Source organism: Lacerta agilis, chromosome 16 (assembly GCF_009819535.1).
Source record: "Lacerta agilis isolate rLacAgi1 chromosome 16, rLacAgi1.pri, whole genome shotgun sequence".
Classification (NCBI taxonomy): Eukaryota; Metazoa; Chordata; class Lepidosauria; order Squamata; family Lacertidae; genus Lacerta; species Lacerta agilis.
The window spans coordinates 38,109,293-38,131,734 of NC_046327.1; the positions used below are offsets into that span (position 1 = coordinate 38,109,293).

The window sequence follows — 22,442 nt, forward strand, 5'->3', positions numbered from 1 at the left end:
CCTTTGGAGTCATGAATGTGACATTGGTCACCAGTGGCGTAGGAAGGGTGGGGCGGAGGGGGCACTGCGCCCCCGGCTCCAGGGGAGGGGGGCGACACTCCCCGGCCCCTCCCCTGCCGCCCAGCACCCCACCTGTACTTCTTTACAGACGGGGCTGCCCGACCCACCGCTTGCTCACTGGCTTACAGCGGCGGCGGCAGCTGGATCCACTACGCATGCCCGGAAATTCCAGGCATGCACAGTGCATTTGACGTGTCGTGGTGTCACAACGCATGCGCTGTGACGCCCCGCCCCCAGGGGGATGCCTCTGCACCACCACCCCAGGCGGCGAATAGGCTTCCTCCGCTGCTGTTGGTCACATTCACCATAAGAGTAGGCTGAAAGTTTGAAAAGTTAAATTTTTCGCTAATTAATGAAATAAAGCAAATTGCCTTTTGTTTCCATGGCTACCATCTCTGTTGCAGTGACAGTGGTGCTGAAATTCCCAGTTGCCATTGGCTGGGGCCACCATTTTGCTTTCTCCATAAGGCCTTTGTGAGTGATGCATGTCATCATGTGACATTATTCCAAGGGAATTATAGGAAAAACAAAATGACATCTGCCAACAGCTGTCCACTGGGAGCAGCATAATGCAGACCAGAGGGAGGAGGGAGTCCGTCTCTGAGACAGAAAATTCACTGCACTCCAAAACATCCCACAACATTAGCTCAGCCCAACACAATAAATTCTTCTTCTTCTTCTTTGTTCCCAAATGTACTTCTAAGGCTGAATACAAAAATGGTTTTTTAAAAAGTGGGTAGTTTGAAAAAGGCTTCTTTTCCAATGGTGTACACATACTGCCATCTTTATTAAACAAGTTTTGCAGGTGTTCGAAACAATTCAAAAACCTGCTTACCAAGAGGCAAAAATCAGGAAATGTGTAACCACATTAAGCATTTTCAAACTGCATTCAACTTTCTGGAAGACAAAAAACTGTCTCCAGCTTAAGCATGAAGATGGATGTAAAATAAAAAGAAAATATGAATGAAATCAAAGTAGGCTGTGGATGAAGCATAGGTCGGGAATTGGACAGAAATACATGATACGTTTTGAATATATATTTTTCTGCTTAGCTCTTAAAGAGAATGAAACATGGCTACTTATGGAAGAAAATGAGGAAATTACTGTGGGTGTCGGTGGAGTGACTGTTGTATCTGAACCATCTCTTCTTCTTCTTCTCCGTCAGGTCTGCCACAGTCACGCCTTCCATAAGCAAGGCAGGGATGAATGACAGGATGGAGGGATGAATAGGAAAGGAAATAATTTAGGGAAAGGGGTAAATGAACGAAGAATAACAAACTGATGTGAGTTACATAACAAAGACGATGGAGAAAAGTGGACAAGCTTCCCTTGCTCTCTTCAGATTCCTTTTTCTTATGTCAAGTTGCCAAGATTAAACAAAGAAGCAGGGGCTCCTCCACCCCCGATTGGCACTTCCTAGTACTGAAAGCTACAGGGGCAGACTTGCGCTTTCCACACTTCATCAGCTGATACTGTGCTCTCTGGGGATGTACAGCCCACTAAGCGCCATCCAAACAAGTGGGTGTGACACAGCCATGGACCTTTATGAAGGTACAACCCGATACCCTATTTTTCATCATATTTCAGTGCAAATGTTAAAACTGATCAAAAACATTATTTTAAAGTAGTGTTGAACAAATTCTTAGAAGTTTACTAAAAAGTGGTTTAGTGCTAACTAACAGATCAGCAGAGAAAAACGGGGCACTAAAATGGTGCTGATTGAAAAGGTAACATTCGTTTTTAATTCCAAAAAAGTAAATTTCCACTAGAGCACTTTTTCATCATTTATCTATTTATATAGCTGTGTCTAAAATAGACATAAGGAAACAACAAAGGAGGCGGAATACAGTGGTAAGCAGGGGCAACACTTGTGATTATTTTCATTACACATACCAGTGCTATTTTTCTAGAAAAAAGGTGCTGCAACTCACCATGAATGCCTGCCTTGTCTTCTTACAATGGCAAAGGCACCCACCTAAGTTCCTGCGAGTTCTGGCAAAAAAGCCCTGATATATACTTTGCCTTAATTACAGCAGGTCCATGCTTTAAAGCTCTGTGTCTGAGCTCTCTCTCTCTTGCTCCAGAGCTTTCCCTGTGAAAACCCACTCTTTCCTGCTGAATTGGAGTAAACGGCAATCTGCTGAAAACCTGCATTGCTGTTTGCCATGCTTCAGCTTTAAAGAGCAGGTTTTCACAAGGAAACCTGTGCCTGGAAAGAGCAGGGCTAAAGGTAAGTGTGGATAAGCCCCTAGTTGGAGCACACTGGGACTCATGTTGCTTCCATTTCTGAGAGGGTAGTCAGAGATGCAGATGGGTGAAAGGACCAGGATTCTCCAAATTTGTCCTCAGCTGACTGGGGAGGGAATACAGATGAGCTGAATAGGAGACTCATAAATATCTGTCTACTCACAATGCTGACCTTAGTTGCTCTTACCACTTGCTCAGCGACCCCAAAGTAACTAATGAGGTCCCAATGAACTAATTAACTCAGTGCCAGGGGTTTTACCCTTGGAACTCTCTTCCATTTTCTCTTGCTGCAAATTATAGCCATGGGGAAGGGTACGCACAAGTAAAAGCATGCTACTAATTGGCCACTTCTGGGCATTGCTGAAGGAAAGAGCACAACCCTGTATCCCTTCTCTCAGCAAAAGGCAGAGGGAGTAGCAGGGGGAGAAAAATAAAGAGACAGAGGGATTGGCCTGGCCTGCCCTTCTGTTCTGTTCCTGCCATCCAGTCGTGTCTCCAACTGCCAGAGTCCACCTGCTTGCCCCAGTAGGTACACGGCATCTGACTCCCCTCCCTCCTCTCCACAAGAAGGATCCCTTCCCCAGCTGCCAGTTTGCTCAGGTTCTCACTAATCTTGCATCGCTGCTGCTTGGATTGATTCCTCTCTAATCCCCTCACCCAGAGCTGCCACAAGGCCCAGATGGTAGCATCCAGGCCACTGACTAAACTGTCCCCTCCTTCAGCAGGGCACTGTTCTCTGGCGAAGCAGGGCTCTGAAGCTGGCAGCGGGTGGCAGGCGGAGCCCTTACGAGTGTGCTTCTCGTCTGCCTCGTCCCCTTCCTCATCAGGCTCTATGTCTTCGGCCTGCGTGATCCAATCCAAATAGCCCTTCAGGTCTTCCTCCATCTGCTGCTTCTCCCGTAACTTTTGGAAGTCACCCCGGGCCTTTGCCTTCTCTCGCTCCTTGGAAAATTCTCTGTGGGGAGAAATGGGTCAAATTAGCCGAACACAGGCCAGCTTAGCCATCTGCTGAAAGACACCTACTGGTGCAAAGCCCGCCTGCCAGTAGCACAGCCTTTGATCCAGCTGGTTGTCATGTGTTTGGCACAGCCGGAATGCCCTCTGGGTGCTTAAGGGAAACACAGTGCTGAATCAAAACATCAGAAAGTCAGAGCAGGGAATGAGAAATTAAGTACAAGCTCCCACCCACCTCCACAAACACATAATACATTCACTCCCATGTCAGGATCATCCACACACTAGCTACCCACAGATCTGGCCACCTCAGCTAGGCCACAGAGTGTCACAGGCAGACAGCGAACAGAAAATACACCACAGATGGTCAACCTGTGACATGGGGTTAAGACAGTTTATGGCACTTCTGAACCACTCCTGAAATCTGTAGCACTCCTGGCTATGGCATACGAGAGTCAGGCCTGAATTCTTGCCTGACACGCTAATTCTGCACTGCTCTGCTCTTTGTTGTTGTTGTTGTTCAGTCGTTCAGTCGTGTCCGACTCTTCGTGACCCCATGGACCAGAGCACGCCAGGCACCCCTATCCTCCACTGCCTTCCGCAGTCTGGCCAAACTCATGTTAGTAGCTTCGAGAACACTGTCCAACCATCTCGTCCTCTGTCGCCCCCTTCCCCTTGTGCCCTCCATCTTTCCCAACACCAGGGTCTTTTCCAGGGAGTCTTCTCTTCTCATGAGGTGGCCAAAGTATTGGAGCCTCAGCTTCAGGATCTGTCCTTCTAGTGAGCACTCAGGGCTGATTTCCTTCAGAATGGATAGGTTTGATCTTCTTGCAGTCCATGGGACTCTCAAGAGTCTCCTCCAGCACCATAATTCAAAACATCAATTCTTCGGCAATCAGCTTTCTTGATGGTCCAGCTCTCACTTCCATACATCACTACTGGGGAAACCATAGCTTTAACTATACGGACCTTTGTCGGCAAGGTGATGTCTCTGCTTTTTAAGATGCTGTCTAGGTTTGTCATTGCTTTTCTCCCAAGAAGCAGGCGTCTTCTAATTTCATGACTGCTGTCACCATCTGCAGTGATCATGGAACCCAAGAAAGTAAAATCTCTCACTGCCTCCATTTCTTCCCCTTCTATTTGCCAGGTGGTGATGGGACCAGTTTTTTTATGTTGAGCTTCAGACCATATTTTGCACTCTCCTCTTTCACCCTCATTAAAAGGTTCTTTAATCTCCTCCTCAGTTTCTGCCATCAAGGTTGTGTCATCAGCGTATCTGAGGTTGTTGATATTTCTTCCGGCAATCTTAATTCTGGCTTGGGATTCATCCAGTCCAGCCTTTCGCATGATGAATTCTGCATATAAGTTAAATAAGCAGGGAGACAATATACAGCCTTGTCCCAATTTTGAACCAATCAGTTATTCCATATCCAGTTCTAACTGTAGCTTCTTGTCCCACATACAGATTTCTCAGGAGACAGATGAGGTGATCCGGCACTCCCATTTCTTCAAGAACTTGCCATAGTTTGCTGTGGTCGACACAGTGAAATGCTTTTGCGTAGTCAATGAAGCAGAAGTAGATGTTTTTCTGGAACTCTCTAGCTTTCTCCATAATCCAGCGCGTGTTTGCAATTTGGTCTCTAGTTCCTCTGCCCCTTCGAAATCCAGCTTGCAAATATAGTACTTCAAAGCAAGTTTTCTGATTTTGGTTTGCCCAACAATAGTTTGTCAATTTAGACATCACACAATACCATAAATACATTTTCTGGTTTTATTCGATGTCCTTCCTACCCTCTCATTCTTCCTATCTGACTGTGAACCCATGGGAAAGGGTTTATCCCTCACACCCCGTGTGGGGCTAACGTTACTGTAAGCACCCGATGAATGAATCATAATAATTCCATGATTCATGCAAGCAAGTAAAACCACATGCTACCATGAAAAACCAAATATAGAATCACTACTACTAGACTTGCGAGGTGGGAAGTGGGTGGCGGTGCAGAATCTTTCCCACTAAAATATAACCATTTGATACTGCAAATGTGCAAAATCAATTCAACAGATATTACAATGACCGCTCCCCACATTAAATGGGGGGTGACATTTGTGTGGTCGCGCGCAGCCCCCTGAATTCCTGTGCGACACCTGGTAGTTCGGCTGGCTGCACCCTCCCCCAGAAGGGATACCTGGGGTCTCCGCCTGCCTAGTTAACTGTCCAATCCCGCCTGGGGGAGGTGTTGCCAAGGGATTGGCCAGGTAAGGGGAGGGACTACCCAGCCCACACAATACAGAGTGTAGCTTACCTGAGAAGCAGCAGTCGGCTCCAGAGCTTCTCCCACCCTCCACTCCTTCAATTAATGCTTACTTTACAGGTTAACCTTTTTTCCACAGGCGCTGCTATGCCAAGGCCGCTGTTGAAGGGCCGGAAAGGAATTTCCCTGCATTGGCAGGTTTCGCCTTTCCCGTAGCAATTCGTCACAACTTTGGCGGTTTCAGGCCTTGGGCGGAATCCTTTAGTCATCTTCCTAAATGCGGGGGGGGGGGGGGCGGTGATTCTGCGCCCCCAGTGTGGCGGCGATAACAGGGTTCCCCGTTAAAGGGGTATTGGGGGGAAGCATTGTCCATACGCCAAGAGGTTGTCATTGCTCTCCCCCACCAGTGGCGGCAAACGGGGGGTGGGCTACCTGCTTGAACATATGTTCTCCAGAGCTAGCCCAATCCCCACACATTCTGGATAACTCTGCAGTTTCCCAGATCCCCGGCTGGGGGCTGGGAAGGATAAACGCCCAATGCCTGAGCCAAGGTCTCCCTACATCTGAATCTTAATAAACTTGTGGCCAATTTTAATTCCATAGCACGTTGTCGTGTGTCATTATCCGCTCGGGGGTTTGGGGGACTCCGCCTGTCCACGCAAAGTACAAATGCAACCCATGCTACCTTTGAAAGATTCTGGATCTCCCTATTTGAATGCTGGTGGAACCATTTTGTGTCAATGGTTACATGCTATCTATTTATCCAGCTATCCAGTTACCACATGTATGTAGGCACAGGAAGCAGTCCCCAAAGGCATCCCATAAATGCACGGGCAAACTGATTCACATGCTATACTCACTCCAAATCCAACTTACCCACTCAGCACACCCAAAACCAGATTGAGCACGAAGAAGGAGCCAAAGATGACAAGGCTGACAAAGTAGAGCCAGGGCAGCTCGTGACCCATTGCATCCTGCATCTGGAGTAGAGGGAGGGAAAATAAGCAGAAAATTACATGGACTGTGCTGTATGAGCCATTGGCAGTGCTGCTTCCCCCTCCTACACTAGTGGAGGAAGGTGCCTCACCCAGTAGAGCACATCGGTCCAACCTTCCATGGTGATGCACTGGAAGACAGTCAGCATGGCAAAAAAGAAGTTGTCGAAGTTGGTGATGCCACCATTGGGTCCTTCCCACTTCCCACGGCACTCACTATTGTTCGTCAAGCATTCCCGGCCATGACCAGAGAAGGCACAAGGTGATGGATCCTCCTCAGCCTCCAAGTCTGCAAGGGATGCAGAGATTTTGGGGGGGGGGTGGACAGAGAGAAGAGTGACAGGTTCATTCTAGTGCTGAACCAAACTATGTTTCACAAACATCTGCATATCTCTCAAAATGTGCCCTGTATTTTCAACACCCCCCACCCCGACTACTAAAACACCCACCCACCAAAAATTCACTTGATATTTCAATATTCTTTTAATATTTAGGCATTTAAGTATATCAATATACAGCTTTCAAAATCCAGTCATGCATTTATGTTGCTGAAAATGAAACTGGCTATTTGGGTTAGAATCACAGAATTGTAGAGTTGGAAGGAATTCTGAGGGTCATCTAGTCCAACCCCCTGCAATGCAGGAATATGCAAGTGGCCTGTATGGGGATCAAACCCATGGCCTTGGCGTTATCAGCAACACACACTATCCAACTGAGCTAAGAGAGGTTGCATGTGTAATAGGGAGTCCTTGGAGCACCCCACAACTGCCTAACCTTGACTCCCATAGGTTCAGGTGAGGGGTCACAAGCAAGAGACTTCAGCCAGGAGATAGAAGCAAAACAGCGGCCTGTAGGCCTGATCTTTATTGCTACAAGACTTCCCACCACCACAAAGACGAAGCAGCCAGAAGCCCCGAACAATGGTTACATCAGTTTTTAAAAGTTTCCCATAATACATTTCCAGAAGCATCATCAAGACATCATAGATACGTCACAGAAAATGTGTGGTCACAGGTAGAACCTGAGATCCAGGAATGCGCCTGTCAATCAAATATAGTCTTTCACAGTACAAACTCCTTGTGAAGGTCCTGCAGACAGACATGACTGAACATCTCAGGGAATATGATGGGCTCACTAACCCTTATACCTCATTTCCCTGGTCCTAAATGCCATTGGAACTGAGACTGATACAATGAGTGATTTCTTATGGATTTCTAAAGCTTTCTCATTGAGCCAGTACATAGATACATTTACCAGTGAATTACTACATTTCCCTGTTTTCCTTTGTTGGAGGTCTGGGGCTCCGCGGGGAGTTGCGGGCACCTTCTGCCAACTTTGCTGTTATTCCTTTTCTCAACATTAGGAACTGCCATCAGGGATCTGGAGCCTCTGACCAAACAGGCACCTTGTGAATGGAGCTTTGAACCCAAATGAAAGAGGTTTTGATAATGTGCAGCAAAGACTTCCTGTTCTTGCCTCCAACAAGGCAAGGCTGGGGGGGGGGGGTGTCTCTCAACCTCTCCCATTCAATTTCCCTGTAACACATGAAACTCACTCCATAGTCCCTGATCACATTATGAAAGGCTCTTTCAAGTGTATAACAACAACAACAACAACAACAACAACAACAACAACAACAACAACAAAGCTGCAGATGATGAAAGATAGCTGCAAATAGGTATGAAAAAATGTTTGAAAGAGAAGCCTTTCATATTCTTCAAAACTGCAGCTCTCACACTGAAAACTGAATTCAACAGAAATTCATCCCAGCTGTGCTATTCCCCATTCTGGAAGGAAGGAGTAGGATTATTCCCTACAGTTCATTTGGACACACTTGGATTGGTCTCTCTTCCTAAAATTTAACATTTTTGGAGACAAGAATGATTTACATACCTCCCCCCACACTTGCAGAACCATACCTGAACCAACGATGAAGCAGGTCTTGTGCATGCGGCCGATAAAGAGCTCCAAGCCAATGATGGCATAGATGATGATGACGAAAAGGACAAGCAGCGCAATGTGCAGGAGGGGCACCATGGCTTTCATGATGGAGTTCAAGACAATGTGCAGGCCTAGTTGGTGGAGAGGATTCAGAACATGGTGTTAACTTTGCAGAAGCATGATGAGCAGTGCTGCAACATGCAGTGCAATCACACGTGGCCATGTATACGGGGGCACATGGCTGCAGGTGGAGAGCTCAGTCTCAGGAGCAGAATACAGCCTGAAGAGGTGGAGGCATTCTCCTTCACAGCACAATGAACATTTGCAGAGAACCTGAAGCTAAATCATTTGCAGGTGACTTGTCTCTGGGTCAAATTTCATACACCGCATTGAAGGAGCTACTCCTGCTATCCATTGTGCAATGTGTTAGCAGCAGTGCAGAGCATGGTGAATATGGCTGTGTGCTGCTGTGCATAGCACGTAAAACAATGTGGAAGCATGAACTAAAATGCAAGTGGTGCTTTAATGTGGCCCTGCACAGCAGGCATGCAGTTTGTGGGAAATGTATTTAAGGAGACTTGCAGAGTGGCTGTAAGTGAGGTGCAATAAGGCAATCACATGGAATGTGTCGATGTGCTGCCTAGCAAGACAGCATGCAATTCTGTGCACGTGGTATGCTCTGGGTCATACTGTGTGTCTGCATGCAAGCCAACATGAAGCTTGATGTGCAGGTCTGATTGTATGCAGTGCAATGCCTGTGATGCATTATAGCAGATTAAACATGAGCTGCAGTGCCATACTGCACTGTGATCTAGTGCAGAATGATAGCATACATTTTGGCAAAATAAAGTGACTCTGGCTAATGCCACAACATGTAGTGAGGTGCAATAAGGCAACCATTATGCAGCATATGCCCCAAAATTGCTGTGAATGGTTGTTATTGCACTGGGGTATAGCAGCGCAACTGTGTACCATGCAGTGTGGATATGGCATCACAAGAACACTGCAACAATACATGGTGCAGCACCTCTCTGCTCAATAAGCTACTCTGGCAAAGCAAAGCAAAGTGCAGCCACTATGCAGCTAGCAGCAGCAAAACCAATACAGTGGTACTTTGAGTTACAAACGCCTCAGGTTACAAACTCTGCGAACCTGGAAGAGTTACCTCGAGTGAGAACTTTGCCCCAGGATGAGAACAGAAATTGTGTGCCGGCAGCAAGAGGCCCCATTAGCGAGAGCATGCCTCTAGTTAAGAAGTTTTGGGGTGGTCATACGGCTTCATTTCCAGTCAGTGCATGCCCAGTAACTTCCAGCTGAAACCCCTTAACTTTTTATACCCCAAATGTTCTGGTTTATTTTTGTCCTCCTTTTGTTGTGCTAATAGCCCCTCTGGATAGCAATAATGGGACAGCACTGGGGAGACATCACACAACAAACTAAAGCAGAATCAATTCACTACCAATGTATTATTATTGGGCCAAGAACATGTTGCAGAAAGTTCACCCACAATTAAACACCAGTCCGGAGGTGCCCTGTATATAAAAAAGAAAGATGCTTACTAGGGACACCAGAAACGAGGCGCAGAGGTCTCAGGACACGGAAGGCTCTCAGAGCTTTGACATCAAACCCACCCGGCTTCCCACTCATGTGATGAGCCTCTCCAGGCTTGTGGGAAACTTGTTCCAGGATGACACTGAAGAGACTGTTTGGGGGGGGGAGACAGGATCATGATGAGACAGGCAGGGAACCTTTCTTCCCATGAAGAATCCACCCAAACACAGATAAAAGAATGACAAACTAGCTTCTAGGCCCATAGGACCATTTATTGCCTTCACTCTCTGGGGCTAACAGTGTGAAGCATGCCCTGGTGAGAATTATTGTTATCATCATCATTATATCCACTCTATGGTCCCAGAGTGTGTTACAGCAAGTAAAACACAATGTTGAGGTGCCAGCCATTGATAGACCAATCCTATATTTTAATCCTTTTTAAAACTACCTTAAGGAGGGGGTGGTCAGTCTCTCCTCTGATCTAATCCTAGAGATCGGTGTTCTTCATTGGATGAGGACTCAGATCCTCAGGCTGTAAGATCCACATGGGAGCCATCTTTTTCCTACCTGCTCCAGCCCCCCCCCCACAACATCCAAGTGTGTGCGCCATTGTTTGTTAATGTTTAAGGGTTTATGAATGCAAAGAAAAAGGACAAGAAAGAGTTAAGCTAGGTGTGCTGTTTAGCTTTTGGGTGTATTTATCTGCACCTGCAACTAATTAAGCATGTGAGAGTGAGGCAGCACAATCTGAAGAATAAATGTACTTGTGTTGGAACACTGAAAGAAGATGGTATGCTGCTGGAAGGGCTGTATATTGCAAGTGCATGTAATCTATAAGCTGTGGAACTGCACCGTACTGTTAGTAAAGGGACTAACCCTACCTAGAACTGTCTGGTGTTTTTCTGTTCCATTGGCACATGCCGCTGCATGTTGCAGGCCAAGCTAACCCTGCTCCATTTCTTCACTTTCTGGAAGCTTGCTCCTGCCCCTTCAAATGGTCCCATGAAGAGGCCTAGACAGTTACTTTCTCAATTTGGAATGGCCAGCCAAAGTTTAATAACGTGCTCTGTGGAAGAAGCTTGTGGACTATCCCCTTTCAAGATCACCCCCCTTAACCTAATCCCAGAGGGAATTAAGGATTTGGGGATCCTCTGGGGAGATGCTTGAGCCTTCCCCCCAAAAACACCAGAGCTGGGCTCTAAAATGTGGGGTATAATAAAGGCAAATTTTTTCTTAGTATGTGCATAATTCCTTTTGCTCTCCTCTGAGCAACAATAGCTGGCCTCCACATATCTGATGAATTACACTTGAATCCTCAGGGCATCGTATACAAGGTTCTTCCATTTTATCCTCAAAATAGTGAGAAAGTGGCCTGGGCTTATCCAGTGAGCTTTACCGCTAAGCAGAGAAGAAATCTGAATTCAGCTCTCCCTGGTCCATGCCCAACACTGTCTACTGCTGTACACTGCTGCTCAACAGATGGCTCATGATCCATGCCAGCATCTGACACACCATGGCAATAGGTCCTGGGGCGCACATTTAATATAATGAAGTGTAGCCATTTTGGGTGGTAAAATGTCCTTGATGGCCTGAGGATGGTGGCAGGGTTTTTACTTGGGACTTCTGCAAAGAAGGCTTACCTGAGGGTTATAGCTTGGTATGTAGCACATATTGCAGTCTGAATTGCATGGGGCCATGTGTAGAGGACCTTCAGCCCTCCAAATGTTGCCAAACTAAAACTCCAATCAGCCCTAGCAAGCATGGCAATATTGGAAGGGCTACAGATACCCCACACCAGTCATAGGTTAATTTGTAAGCAAATGAACAAGTGGGATGGCATAGCCTTTTAACAGATTTGCCATGTCTCTGGAGCTGACCTCAAGTTTCAGGATCTTTATCAGATGGAGAGACACCTCCAGGTACAGCAGGATCTCAGGCTGGCAGGGGGTGTAGGAAACTGCCTTGAAGTAGGTCTGCCAAGCCCAATGCAAGACAGGCTCTTTAGGTTATTGAGCAAAGGTTCCCCCCCCCCAATCACCTGTGACCTGATCCTTTCAACCAGAGGTGCTGGTTCTGAACCTGTATCTTTCTATGTGTGAAGTGTGGTCCCTCCCACTGAATTAAGAGGTCTGGCTATTGTCCTCTTTTATTGGTGTTATTGATTTTTATAAGTATATATACCACCCAATACTTTTTGATTCCAGGGTAATTAGCAATCACACAAAAACACAATTAAAACTATAATAAAACAGCATAAGACAATTTAAATGTACTGTATCTAAGAGTCATGGTGTAGTGTTATCTACATTATCTCTGTTGGGTCATATATGCAAGCTAATTGCACATTTTGTTTATTTTATTTATAATGAAATAAAATTAATTTATATAAAAAGACATGGTGAATAATTGAAAAATGTTTTCAACTGGCACCTAAAAGGTAGCAAAGAAGGTGCCAGTCAGAACTCTCTGGAGAGGATGTTCCCCAAACTGAGGGCCACAACCAAGCATGTCCATTCTGGTTCACCAACTGCTTCACCTCTGGCAGCAGAGGCATCTGGGGAGGGCATTTCAGGTGGCGTCCATAAATGGGCAGCTTGGTGTGGTGCAGGGATTCTTTTGCTTGAGAGCTTTTACAATTAATTCCATGTCCTTCCCCTGCCTCATGTCCATCAGTGCCAAGTGTCAACCCTTGTCCCGACCAGAGACCATAGTAGGCCTCATTCCTCTCTTAGCAGGCTCCACACTTTGAACTACCAGGTACCACCCCTTAGGTCACAGGTAGGGATGGGTGAATGTCTATTTCAGTTTCTCATTTTCTAGGCTTAAGCACAGCTCTCCACATTTCAACATCAGTTTGCTTTATTTTTAAAAAGGCCTCATGAAAATTCATCAGCATTTTAGTGCTGCTCTGCTCGTTCCTTTCTACTTTATTTGATGTCATGTCTGCATGGCCTATTTACAATAAGAGTCCTACTCATATGTTCAAGGCATAAGCATTTAGCTATGGGCACTGGCTAGTTGACTATTTCAAGTCCCTTCAAACACAAGACTTGGGCCTCTCCCTACCTACTAACATTGCCAGGTACAGACCCCAAATAGGGCTTCCTGTACTTTTAACTGGTTGAAAAAATTATGACATTACAGCTTTGCCCATCACAGTGGTAAGAGAGGACACATCCTTTGGCACACATTTTACAGATACAAGGACTTTTCTCAGGACCTGGATAGAATTCCTCAACTTCGTTAATAATTGCTTGCTATACAGACTTATTTGCATTAAGATGCTGCAGAAGAGCTGCACTACTGCAGTTTCCCCAAATATCCCCTCACTGTTGCCAGGCAGTCCAATTGGAGAAATATGCCGGTACTTGGGACGTTTGGCAACCTGCAGAAGTGATTTGCACTCTCACATTATGCCACGGAAGAAACTCACCCCACCACAACGATGACAAAATCGAGAAGGTTCCAGCCATTGCGGATGTAGGCGCTGGGGTGCATGACCAGCCCATAGGCAAGGATCTTGAGGAATGTCTCCACCGTAAATATGATGAGAAAAACATACTCCACTTGCTCCTGTGGAGGAAGAAGGGCAGTAGGCCCAAATTATACTTCCAAGTTTCTCCTGCTTGTGTCCTGAGAAGCAATCTATCACTTTATTGGGATTTGAAACCAGTAACATGTTCCAAAGTCAGGACAATCCCAAAGAGCTCCACTTGAAAGCTCCAGTTCTGGAAAGTTGCACTAGAGACAGAGACTGGAAATTCCCATCAAGAGAAATGGGCAAAAAATTCTCTGGATTAGCATTATCTCAGTACAACACCAACACAAGCAGCTTACAAAGTGGGCAAGGAAATAGCAGGGAGAGCAAAGAGTTGGGAGTATCACACATATACATGGCTACAGGAATACCGGTAAGTGTGGCCACTTGCACACACACTCCCCAGAAAACAGGAGCGTGCATTTGTCACTCACAGCATGCAAAATTCAAGACAAACAAACACAAAAACACAGAGAAGAAAAGATTTGTGGAGCTATAGCACATAACCCAGGAATCCCAATCAATAGGCCATCCCTATCACATCTTTACTAAGACCCACTAGTACAGTGTTTTTCAACCACTGTTCCGCGGCACACTAGTGTGCCGCAAGATGTTGCCTGGTGTGAAGTGGGAAAAATTGAAAAATTACTTTATATATAGTCAATATAGGCACAGAGTTAAATTTTTTAACATTTCCTAATGGTGGTGTGCCTCGTGATTTTTTTCATGAAACAAGTGTGCCTTTGCCAAAAAAAGGTTGAAAAACACTGCACTAGTAAGAGAACCAGAAACATGATGCAGTTAGCACTACTTTCTGCTTCTTCCCTTAAACCAATAAATGTTCTCCTCTCCTTCAATGAGAACAGAATCTCTAGACTCTGTCCTGCCATTGTAAACAACAAAGCCCTCCCACAGTGGTACAGTAAATGTACTGTGTGAACTGTAAAAAAATGAATTATTTAAAAAATGGCTGGCAGAGAAATGAGAACAAGTTCTGTCTCTGACTTCACTGGTGTCAAGCATTTCTGGATTTACCCTAGAGGGGAGAAACAGAAATCAGGAACTGGCCCCCATCCAGTTTCAGTCAATGGATTATTCTGGATTTACTCCGGGGAAGCTGAGATCAAACTCCAGCTGCAATCAGCAGATGACTTCAAATTTATAGGGGAGCTTCAGTGGCATCACTGCAAGACCCTCGGTCACCAGAGTGATCTGGGAAGCTGTGCGGATGAGGGGGCAGCCTGTTGCCTCAGCTGCCCCTAGTCAGGTGGTGGATTAATGGTTATTAAGAGATAATAGTTTTAATTAGCATTAACGTGTTGCCTCAGACAGAAATCAAGATGTAAAAGTGGAATCATTAAGGAAGGAGGAGGCCACGGCAAAGGAGTTTACTGGACTACAAGGTGAAGAAAAATAAGGAGCAGCTGTGTGATCCAGGATTTGGGGTATCTCTAGATGGAAGGTGTCATGTGGTGGGTTACATCAAGGAAGCGGAAGTTGGAGACAATATTCCTGGCTTCACATGATGTTGTCTTCCTGTGTCAGACCTTGGGCCTACCCATCTAGTTCAGTACTATCTGACAACAGTTTTCTGAGGTCTCGAGCTGTCCAAAATCCTTTTAACTGCATCCTTCAGCATGCAGAATATGTGCTCTGCCATTGCACTATTCTCTCCCCCACTGCCCACCCTTCCCTCCAAGGCTTTGGGAAAGGCACTCACCAAGTTGTGGTTGGAGACATTCGAGTCATCCTCAGGGAAGGGGATATAGACTCCTAAGGCCACACAGTTGGCGAAGATGGTCATAAGAATGAGGATATCAAAGGGTCTGGGAACATTCAGTTAAGGCAACAAACAGGAATTTCTTCTCCCTTCCTCCCCCAAGTAAAAAAAGAGGGCCTCCCCACCCCCACCCCAATTTCTCCCAGTTGGTAAGAACAGGATGCTTCCATTCAACGATGCTGATGGCAGCACGGCGGATGGGGTTGTTCAGCCTGAGACAGAAGAGGGCTCGTGGTGAACGGTGCACCACATTGGTCCCCTGGGTTTTATGCTTGTTGTGCTGGAGACGCTTCTTCTGGGCACTGCTGCCTGTAGAGCCCAGTGTATCCGAGCCCCCACCAGCAAGTGTCCATGCCAGGGCCTGGCCTGTTGCCTCCACAAAAGCCTCAGCCGCCGAGCGTGGTATCTCGGGAGTGCCAGCTGCTGCAAGGTGGAAACAGGGCAAGGGGGAGTTAAGGATGGATCTAAAGGCTAACTGCCCTGTTTCTTAGAAAAGGCACAAATTAGAAATAAGGTTCTGAAAAACACAAAAAGGTTGGTTAATATAGAAATATGATAGAGCATGTTCCACTGTTTGGAAGCTTTTCCAAGACTAAGGCCTTTGTGAGCTCAGGCTGAAATAAAACTTCAGATGTTTGCCTGGCACCTATGGTTTGGCCTCAAGACTTCACACTCATTCATTTCCATTATCAGTCCCAGTTGTACATCAAAACACCTCAATCTGATTGCAACACCAAAGCCATACACTTCTGTTTTTCCCAGCTGCTGTTCCAATCTTAAACAGTGTCCAAGCCTCCCACCCTTTATTTCAACCCGTTTGCTAACCTAGAACCAACTGTACTCTGTGTTTAACTACTGAGAACCACTATAATGCAAAAGTTTGCCTGATGCCCCCCATAGCTGGACTCCAGGTCATTTGTCTTCTACCAGCCCCTACTTACCACTGTCTTATTCCTCTGAACACACCCCTAAAAGCTACAATCCCAAATGCACTAAGTAAACTCCCTTTAGTAACACTTACTTCTGAGTAAACATGCCTAGGCTTGCACTGTAAGACTCCTACCCGCCTCCAAACAGCTTGCCCCTACCTTGTTAACTAAACACATCTACATCTACTCACGTCCTCCGTTGCACTCGGACATCTTGCTCACTGGTTGTAGGGGGTGAGAGGGCAGATGAGGAAATCTCCAGAAGATGCTAGCACTTTAGACCAACTACCTCTTCCCCTTGCAAGGGGGGACTTCCCATTCTTTTGGCCTTTCTCCCTGGGCGGGGAGGAAGGACCAAATTAACCCTACGTGCTCTCATGGGAGGGCAGAGGCGGGAGCCTTCCAAGCCCTGTAGATGCACTCCTTGCTTTCCACAGCAGTGCTCCCTCTGAAAAGAATTTGAGCCCCTGCTCGTGTCTGCTTCTCTCACACACACTCTCTCTCTTTCTGTCGCTCTCCCTGCTTCGTTCCCTCGCTCTCGGTTGAGGATTAAGGCAGATTGCCTACTTTAAAGGGCAGCGCAGGAGGCAGGGAGGAGGGAGCTCACACAGCTGGTTAGGTCACTGACTGTTGAGAGCTGGGGACATCCCAGCCAGACAAGCCAGCCTAGGCCTGGAAAGGGGTAGTAGGAAAGATGTGACTGAAATGGGAATGGCCTTGTCATAGTCCAACATACCCTACCTGAGTGTTGTGTAAAAGCAGCATAAGTGAGCTCTTGTAAATGATGGATCTCTCCGTGACCAAAACCAGACCAACACCAAGTCTTTTATAATAGCAAGTTTCCTTTCTTTCTTTCTTCAGACAGTCCGGCTTGATACCTCCACCCTCAGTCACCCTGGCACAGAGGAGTCCATTTGCATGTCTTTTTGGGATGGGATGCTGAGTTCCCAGTGCAGGGCCTTGTTCCCAGTGCAGGGCCTTGCTCACTTACCTCAGGGCATTCTAGGATGAACGGATCCAGCTTTTGTACTCCTGTGCACACTACTGCACAAACACTTTTACCTTTAAAACACATCCAAAACACATCCTTTCCCTTAAAAGAATCCTGGGCACTGTAGTTTACCCCTCAAAGAGTTACAATTCCCAGCAACCCTTAACAAACCAAAGCGCCCAGAATTTTTTGAGGAGAAAATGCACTTCTAATGTGCTTTAAAGGTATGGAGGTACAATGTCTTATGGAAAGGACAGCAAGTGGCATAATTAATTGGTGAGGCAATAAAAATCTTAAAATTTACTATTGTTATTTCATAATATAGGGTCGCTTTTTTAATGACTTGAAAACAATCTTAGCCTGATGCCAACAAATTTGGAAAAAGAAGATAAGGTAGTCAAACAAATGTAAAAATTGGCACAGACTATACATGTATGAGATACATTTACTCTAGATCGAGTGCACTCTCAACACTGGTTTGGGAAGCATTGAAGATGCAATGTTAGCCAAGGACCCTGTCTGTTTTGTCTTATGTTTCACATTGTTTCATGTGAAATACTGCATTTTGATGTGTTTTCCCCAAAACCAGCTTCAGAAAAAGAATGACATTAAGCCCATAATGTATACACAACCTTTGTTTTCCTGCCTTCTGGCACAGGACAGGAAATGTAAAGCATTGCTTTCTGGTTGGTATGTCAAAATTCACAAATGGCTCACACGTGCCAACTCTAAACTGAGGTGGACTGTTTGGTGTGTGTGTGTGTGTGTGTGTGTGTATATATATAATATGGAAAGAATGAAACTGAAAGATAGAAAAGTGAGAGGAAAAGAGAGGGGAAGAAAGGACAACTAAATATAAAAAATTTAAAGGGTGAGAGTTTATTTACAGTTAATATTTGAGCAGGTGCAGCTTTTATTAGCTATGCGTGGCAATTTGCACTTGATAAAATGTCTCCTTTCATATAATGATCGTTGATGATCTCCAGCAAGCTAGGGACAAGGGTAAAAGCTGTTTCCTAGTTCTGCTGGATCTCTCAGTGGCCTTTGATACCATCAACCATGACATCCTTCTGGACCGTCTAGAGGGGTTGGGAGCTGGGGGCACTGTTATACAGTGGTTCCGCTCCTTTCTCCTGGGCTGTGTCCAGAAAGTGGTGTTGAGGGTTGGGTATTCAGACCCCTGGGCTTTCACTTGTGGGGTGCCTCAGGGTTCTGTCCTCTCCCCCATGCTTTTTAACATCTATATGAAGCCGCTGGGAGAGATCATCAGGGGGTGTGGGCTGGATGTTCATCAGTATGTGGATGATACCCAGCTCTACCTCTCTTTTAAATCAGAGCAAGTGAAGGCGGTGAATGTCCTGTGTGAGTGCCTGGAGGCGGTTGGAGGATGGATGGCAGCTAACAGATTGACGTTGAATCCTGACAAGACAGAAGTACTGTTTTGGGGGGACAGGAGGAGGGCAGTTATGGAGGACTCCCTGGTCCTGAATGGGGTAACTGTGCCCCTGAAGGACCAGGTGCGCAGCCTGGGAGTCATTTTGGACTCACAGCTGTCCATGGAGACACAGGTCAATTCTGTGTCCAGGGCAGCTGTCAACCAGCTCCATCTGGTACGCAGGCTGAGACCCTACCTGCCCACAGACTGTCTCGCCAGAGTGGTGCATGCTCTAGTTATCTCTCACTTGGATTACTGCGATGCGCTCTACGTGGGGTGACCTGGAAACTATGACTAATCCAGAATGCGGCAGCTAGACTGGTGATTGGGAGTGGCCCCCGAAACCACTAACACTGGTCCTGAAAGACCTACATTGGCTCCCAGTACGTTTCTGAGCACAATTCAAAGTGTTGGTGCTGACCTTTAAAGCCCTAAACGGCCTCGTCCCAGTATACACTGAGGTCCAGCTCCGAGGGCCTTTGGCAGTTCCCTCCCTGCGAGAAGCGAGGTTACAGGGAACCAGGCAGAGGGCCTTCTCGGTAGTGGCTCCTGTCCTTGGAACACCCTCCCATCAGATGTCAAGGAAATAAACAACTATCTGACTTTTAGAAGACATCTGAAGGCAGCCCTGTTTAGGGAAGTTTTTAATGTTTGATGTTTTAATGTATTTTTAATATTTTGTTGGAAGCCGCCCAGAGTGGCTGGGGAAACCAAGCTAGATGGGCGGGCATAAATTATTATTATTATGAAATTATTATTATGACATTAATTATTATTATTATTATTTAAAAGTATAGGAGCCTTTGTATCTTGCCATTGTATAGTGAGAATTGGAAAAACAGACCTAGAATATTAGAAATGCAGAGTTGGAAAGGACCCCAATGGTCATCTAGTCCAACCTTCTGCAATTCAGGAATCTCAACTGAAGCATGCATGACAGAAGGCCATCCAATCTCCTGAAGTAGTCCATTCCACTGCTGAATAGCTCTTATTGTCAGAAACTTCTTCCTGGTGTTTAGTCAGAATCTCCTTTCTTGTAACTTGAATCCATTGGTTCAAGTCCTTTCTCCAGAGCAAGTGAAAACAAGCTTGCTCCATCTTCCATGTGACAGCCCTTGAGATATTGGAAATTGACTATCATATCTCCTCTCAGTCTCCTCTTTTCCAGACTAAACATACCCAGCTCCTTCAACCATTCTTCATAAGGCTTGTTTTCCAGATCCACATTTTACTAGCTACTCCAGAATATCATGGGTGTCTTTGTCAAAAGCCTTACTCAAATCAAGAAACACTATATCCACAGCATTCTCCTGATCCACCAAACTTGTAACTACAAGCATATACTGCAGCAAAATTAATAATGGGATCCATATTACAGATGGGTGATAAAGGAGGGATGTTAGGTTGCAATCCTAATCATGGCTACTCCCAGGCAAGTAGGGTGAGGATTGTAGCCTTGGAGGACTCATTTTCTGATAAACTTTTGGAAGAGGGCTAAAAGGTTATCCTGTACACTCCCTCCTCCTCAAGTTACAGAGCTGTGAGTTTTGGTTTAACTCGTTTTACCTCTTTACAAAGGTCCCTCAGCATGAAGTAAGCTGAGGCAGCAGCTGGACTGCAAGCTGGGGATCCGGACACTGACAGAGGAGGGCCCCAACCTTGCCCTGGCACACACAGCATTTCTCCTGCTTAAGCACTACAGAGTGGAAGGTCTGTGATGTGGCTGCATTCATTTACGGCCATCTTGGCTTCCTCCTCTCATTTAGGAGCTTGAGTAAGGGAAGGGTCTGGGTGGATTGGGCCCTTTGGGTTAATTAGTTGTGGCTGGTGGTACCAGTGCCATTTGGATATTTCTCTTCAGGGGGTAAAATATTGTGACGGACTTTTTAGAGCGCTCTGTCTTTTTATTTTTTTCCTTTCTGCTTCTCAGGCTGCTTGTTTTGGCCTGGGTTGATTGCTTGGCAAAATTAGCTTATTTTATTACATTTGTATAAACAATTCATTGTAATAAGGTGCATTCATCTTTTTAGCGTCAGTTGATGTTTGATTTGTTTTTTGTTTTTATCCTTGAAAAATTCTGGTGCTACAACCCATAAAAAGGCAGGTGCTGAAGATGGCTCAGCTTAAGGCCTACTGTTTCTGTTGCTAGGAAACAGTTGCCTCCAATTATCCACCTTCAACTCCCTCCTCTCCTGCCCATCAGCAGGAGTGTCTAAGGAGGGTACAAAGACTACAATGCCCAGCATGCTCTCTGTTCTTGCCGGATTGGAGACCACATGGTATAGCTGAACCATAGTTATTATATAGGCACACTCAAAGGTCTTAAGTTTTGGGTTCACTTTGGAAGATTTTTTTGTCTCTTCCCCTTCACACCCCATCACAACGAAACATTATTTATTATTATTTATTATTGAATTTATATACCGCCCTATACTCTGAAGTCTTGGGGCGGTTCACTAAACAAGATCAACATAAAAACCACAATATATATAATCAAAACAAAAACAACAACCCAACAAATCCCCCCCCCCCCAAAAAAGAGCCACATTTTAAAATGACATAGGATGTCAATCAGATCAGCCAAAGGCCTGGTTAAAAATGAATGTTTTTGCCCGGCGCCTAAAGGTGTATAATGAAGGTGCCAGACAAACTTCGCTGCGGAGCCACTACAGAGAAGGCCGTTTTAGTATATTTGTGCAAACTGCAAGGTGAGGAGTTTGCCCTCTTTCTAAAGCAGGAATCATTCAATGTCATTTATTTCAATTATTTATTATCTACTATTACATTGATCTCCCACCTTTCCTCCAAGGACCCCAAGGTGGTGTGTACAGTTACGCCATGCCAATGGCTATTATACCCCTCCACAACTTTATCCTCACAACAACTCTGTGAAGGATGTTAGGCTGAAAAGCAGTGAATGGGTGAGTTTGGGTTGGGACTCTTAGAGGGGAAATTATTTTATTCATTTATAGCCCACCTTTCTTCCAATGCACTCTTCCCACCCAAGCACTAATTTGCTCCAAACCTACTTACCTTCAGCAAAATGGTGGTCTTAAGACCATACCTAGAATTTGGGGGAACTGACTTCTGCTGCAACATGTGGTGTTTTGTTTTGTGTAGTTAGTACGTGGCTAGTGTGTTAGAGTGGCTGCCGGATGGGCGGGGTATAAATAAATTATTATTATTATTATTATTATTATTATTACTACTATTATCTTATGGGGAAATTTTGCTCTGGAAAGCCAAACCAGTCCAGCACTGCCTCCAGGCTGCAGGGCTAACAGTGGATTACATTGCTGGGCCATTTTGTAAGATGGTCCTAACAATACATGGACAATGAATTAACACTGGCATTTATTGAGCAATTTATGTAACTTCAAATTCAAAATTATAAAGACTTGTGTTAGGAGGAGTAGGAACCCTCCTCTCTTAGTTGCTATCTGTTGTGTGATGGGGACACTCACTGCTGCCTAACCAAGAAAATAAAAAAAAACTCCTTCCAGTAGCACCTTAGAGATACTTCTGAAGAAGTGTGCATGCACACGAAAGCTCATACCAAGAACAAACTTAGTTGGTCTCTAAGATGCTACAGTAAGTAATTTTTTTTATTTTTTATTTTGTTTTGACTATGGCAGACCAACACGGCTACCTACCTGTAAGAAAAAATAATTACTTTAATTTAATTCCCTTTAAAAATAACCTTATTGTTGCTGCTCCTATTGTTTTGCATTTCTCCATGGGCATATGGTCCCCTCCCACTTCCGCTTCC

General features: G+C 45.5%; 1 protein-coding gene across 1 annotated transcript in view; it reads right to left on the reverse strand.

Annotated features, from left to right (window-relative positions):
* CACNA1F (calcium voltage-gated channel subunit alpha1 F) overlaps positions 1-17,034 on the reverse strand; it is a 62,795-nt gene extending 45,761 nt beyond the window's left edge. Inside the window, exons 1-10 of the mRNA XM_033173889.1 lie at positions 16,439-17,034; positions 15,483-15,741; positions 15,259-15,364; positions 13,434-13,573; positions 10,009-10,151; positions 8,428-8,580; positions 6,601-6,797; positions 6,390-6,493; positions 3,096-3,262; positions 1,165-1,242 (exon numbers count right to left, since the gene is read on the reverse strand). Of these exons, the coding sequence (XP_033029780.1) occupies positions 1,165-1,242; positions 3,096-3,262; positions 6,390-6,493; positions 6,601-6,797; positions 8,428-8,580; positions 10,009-10,151; positions 13,434-13,573; positions 15,259-15,364; positions 15,483-15,741; positions 16,439-16,460 (1,369 nt within the window). The 5' untranslated portion in view covers positions 16,461-17,034. The remainder of the gene's footprint in view (positions 1-1,164; positions 1,243-3,095; positions 3,263-6,389; positions 6,494-6,600; positions 6,798-8,427; positions 8,581-10,008; positions 10,152-13,433; positions 13,574-15,258; positions 15,365-15,482; positions 15,742-16,438) is intronic.
* Positions 17,035-22,442: the final 5,408 nt, after the last annotated feature.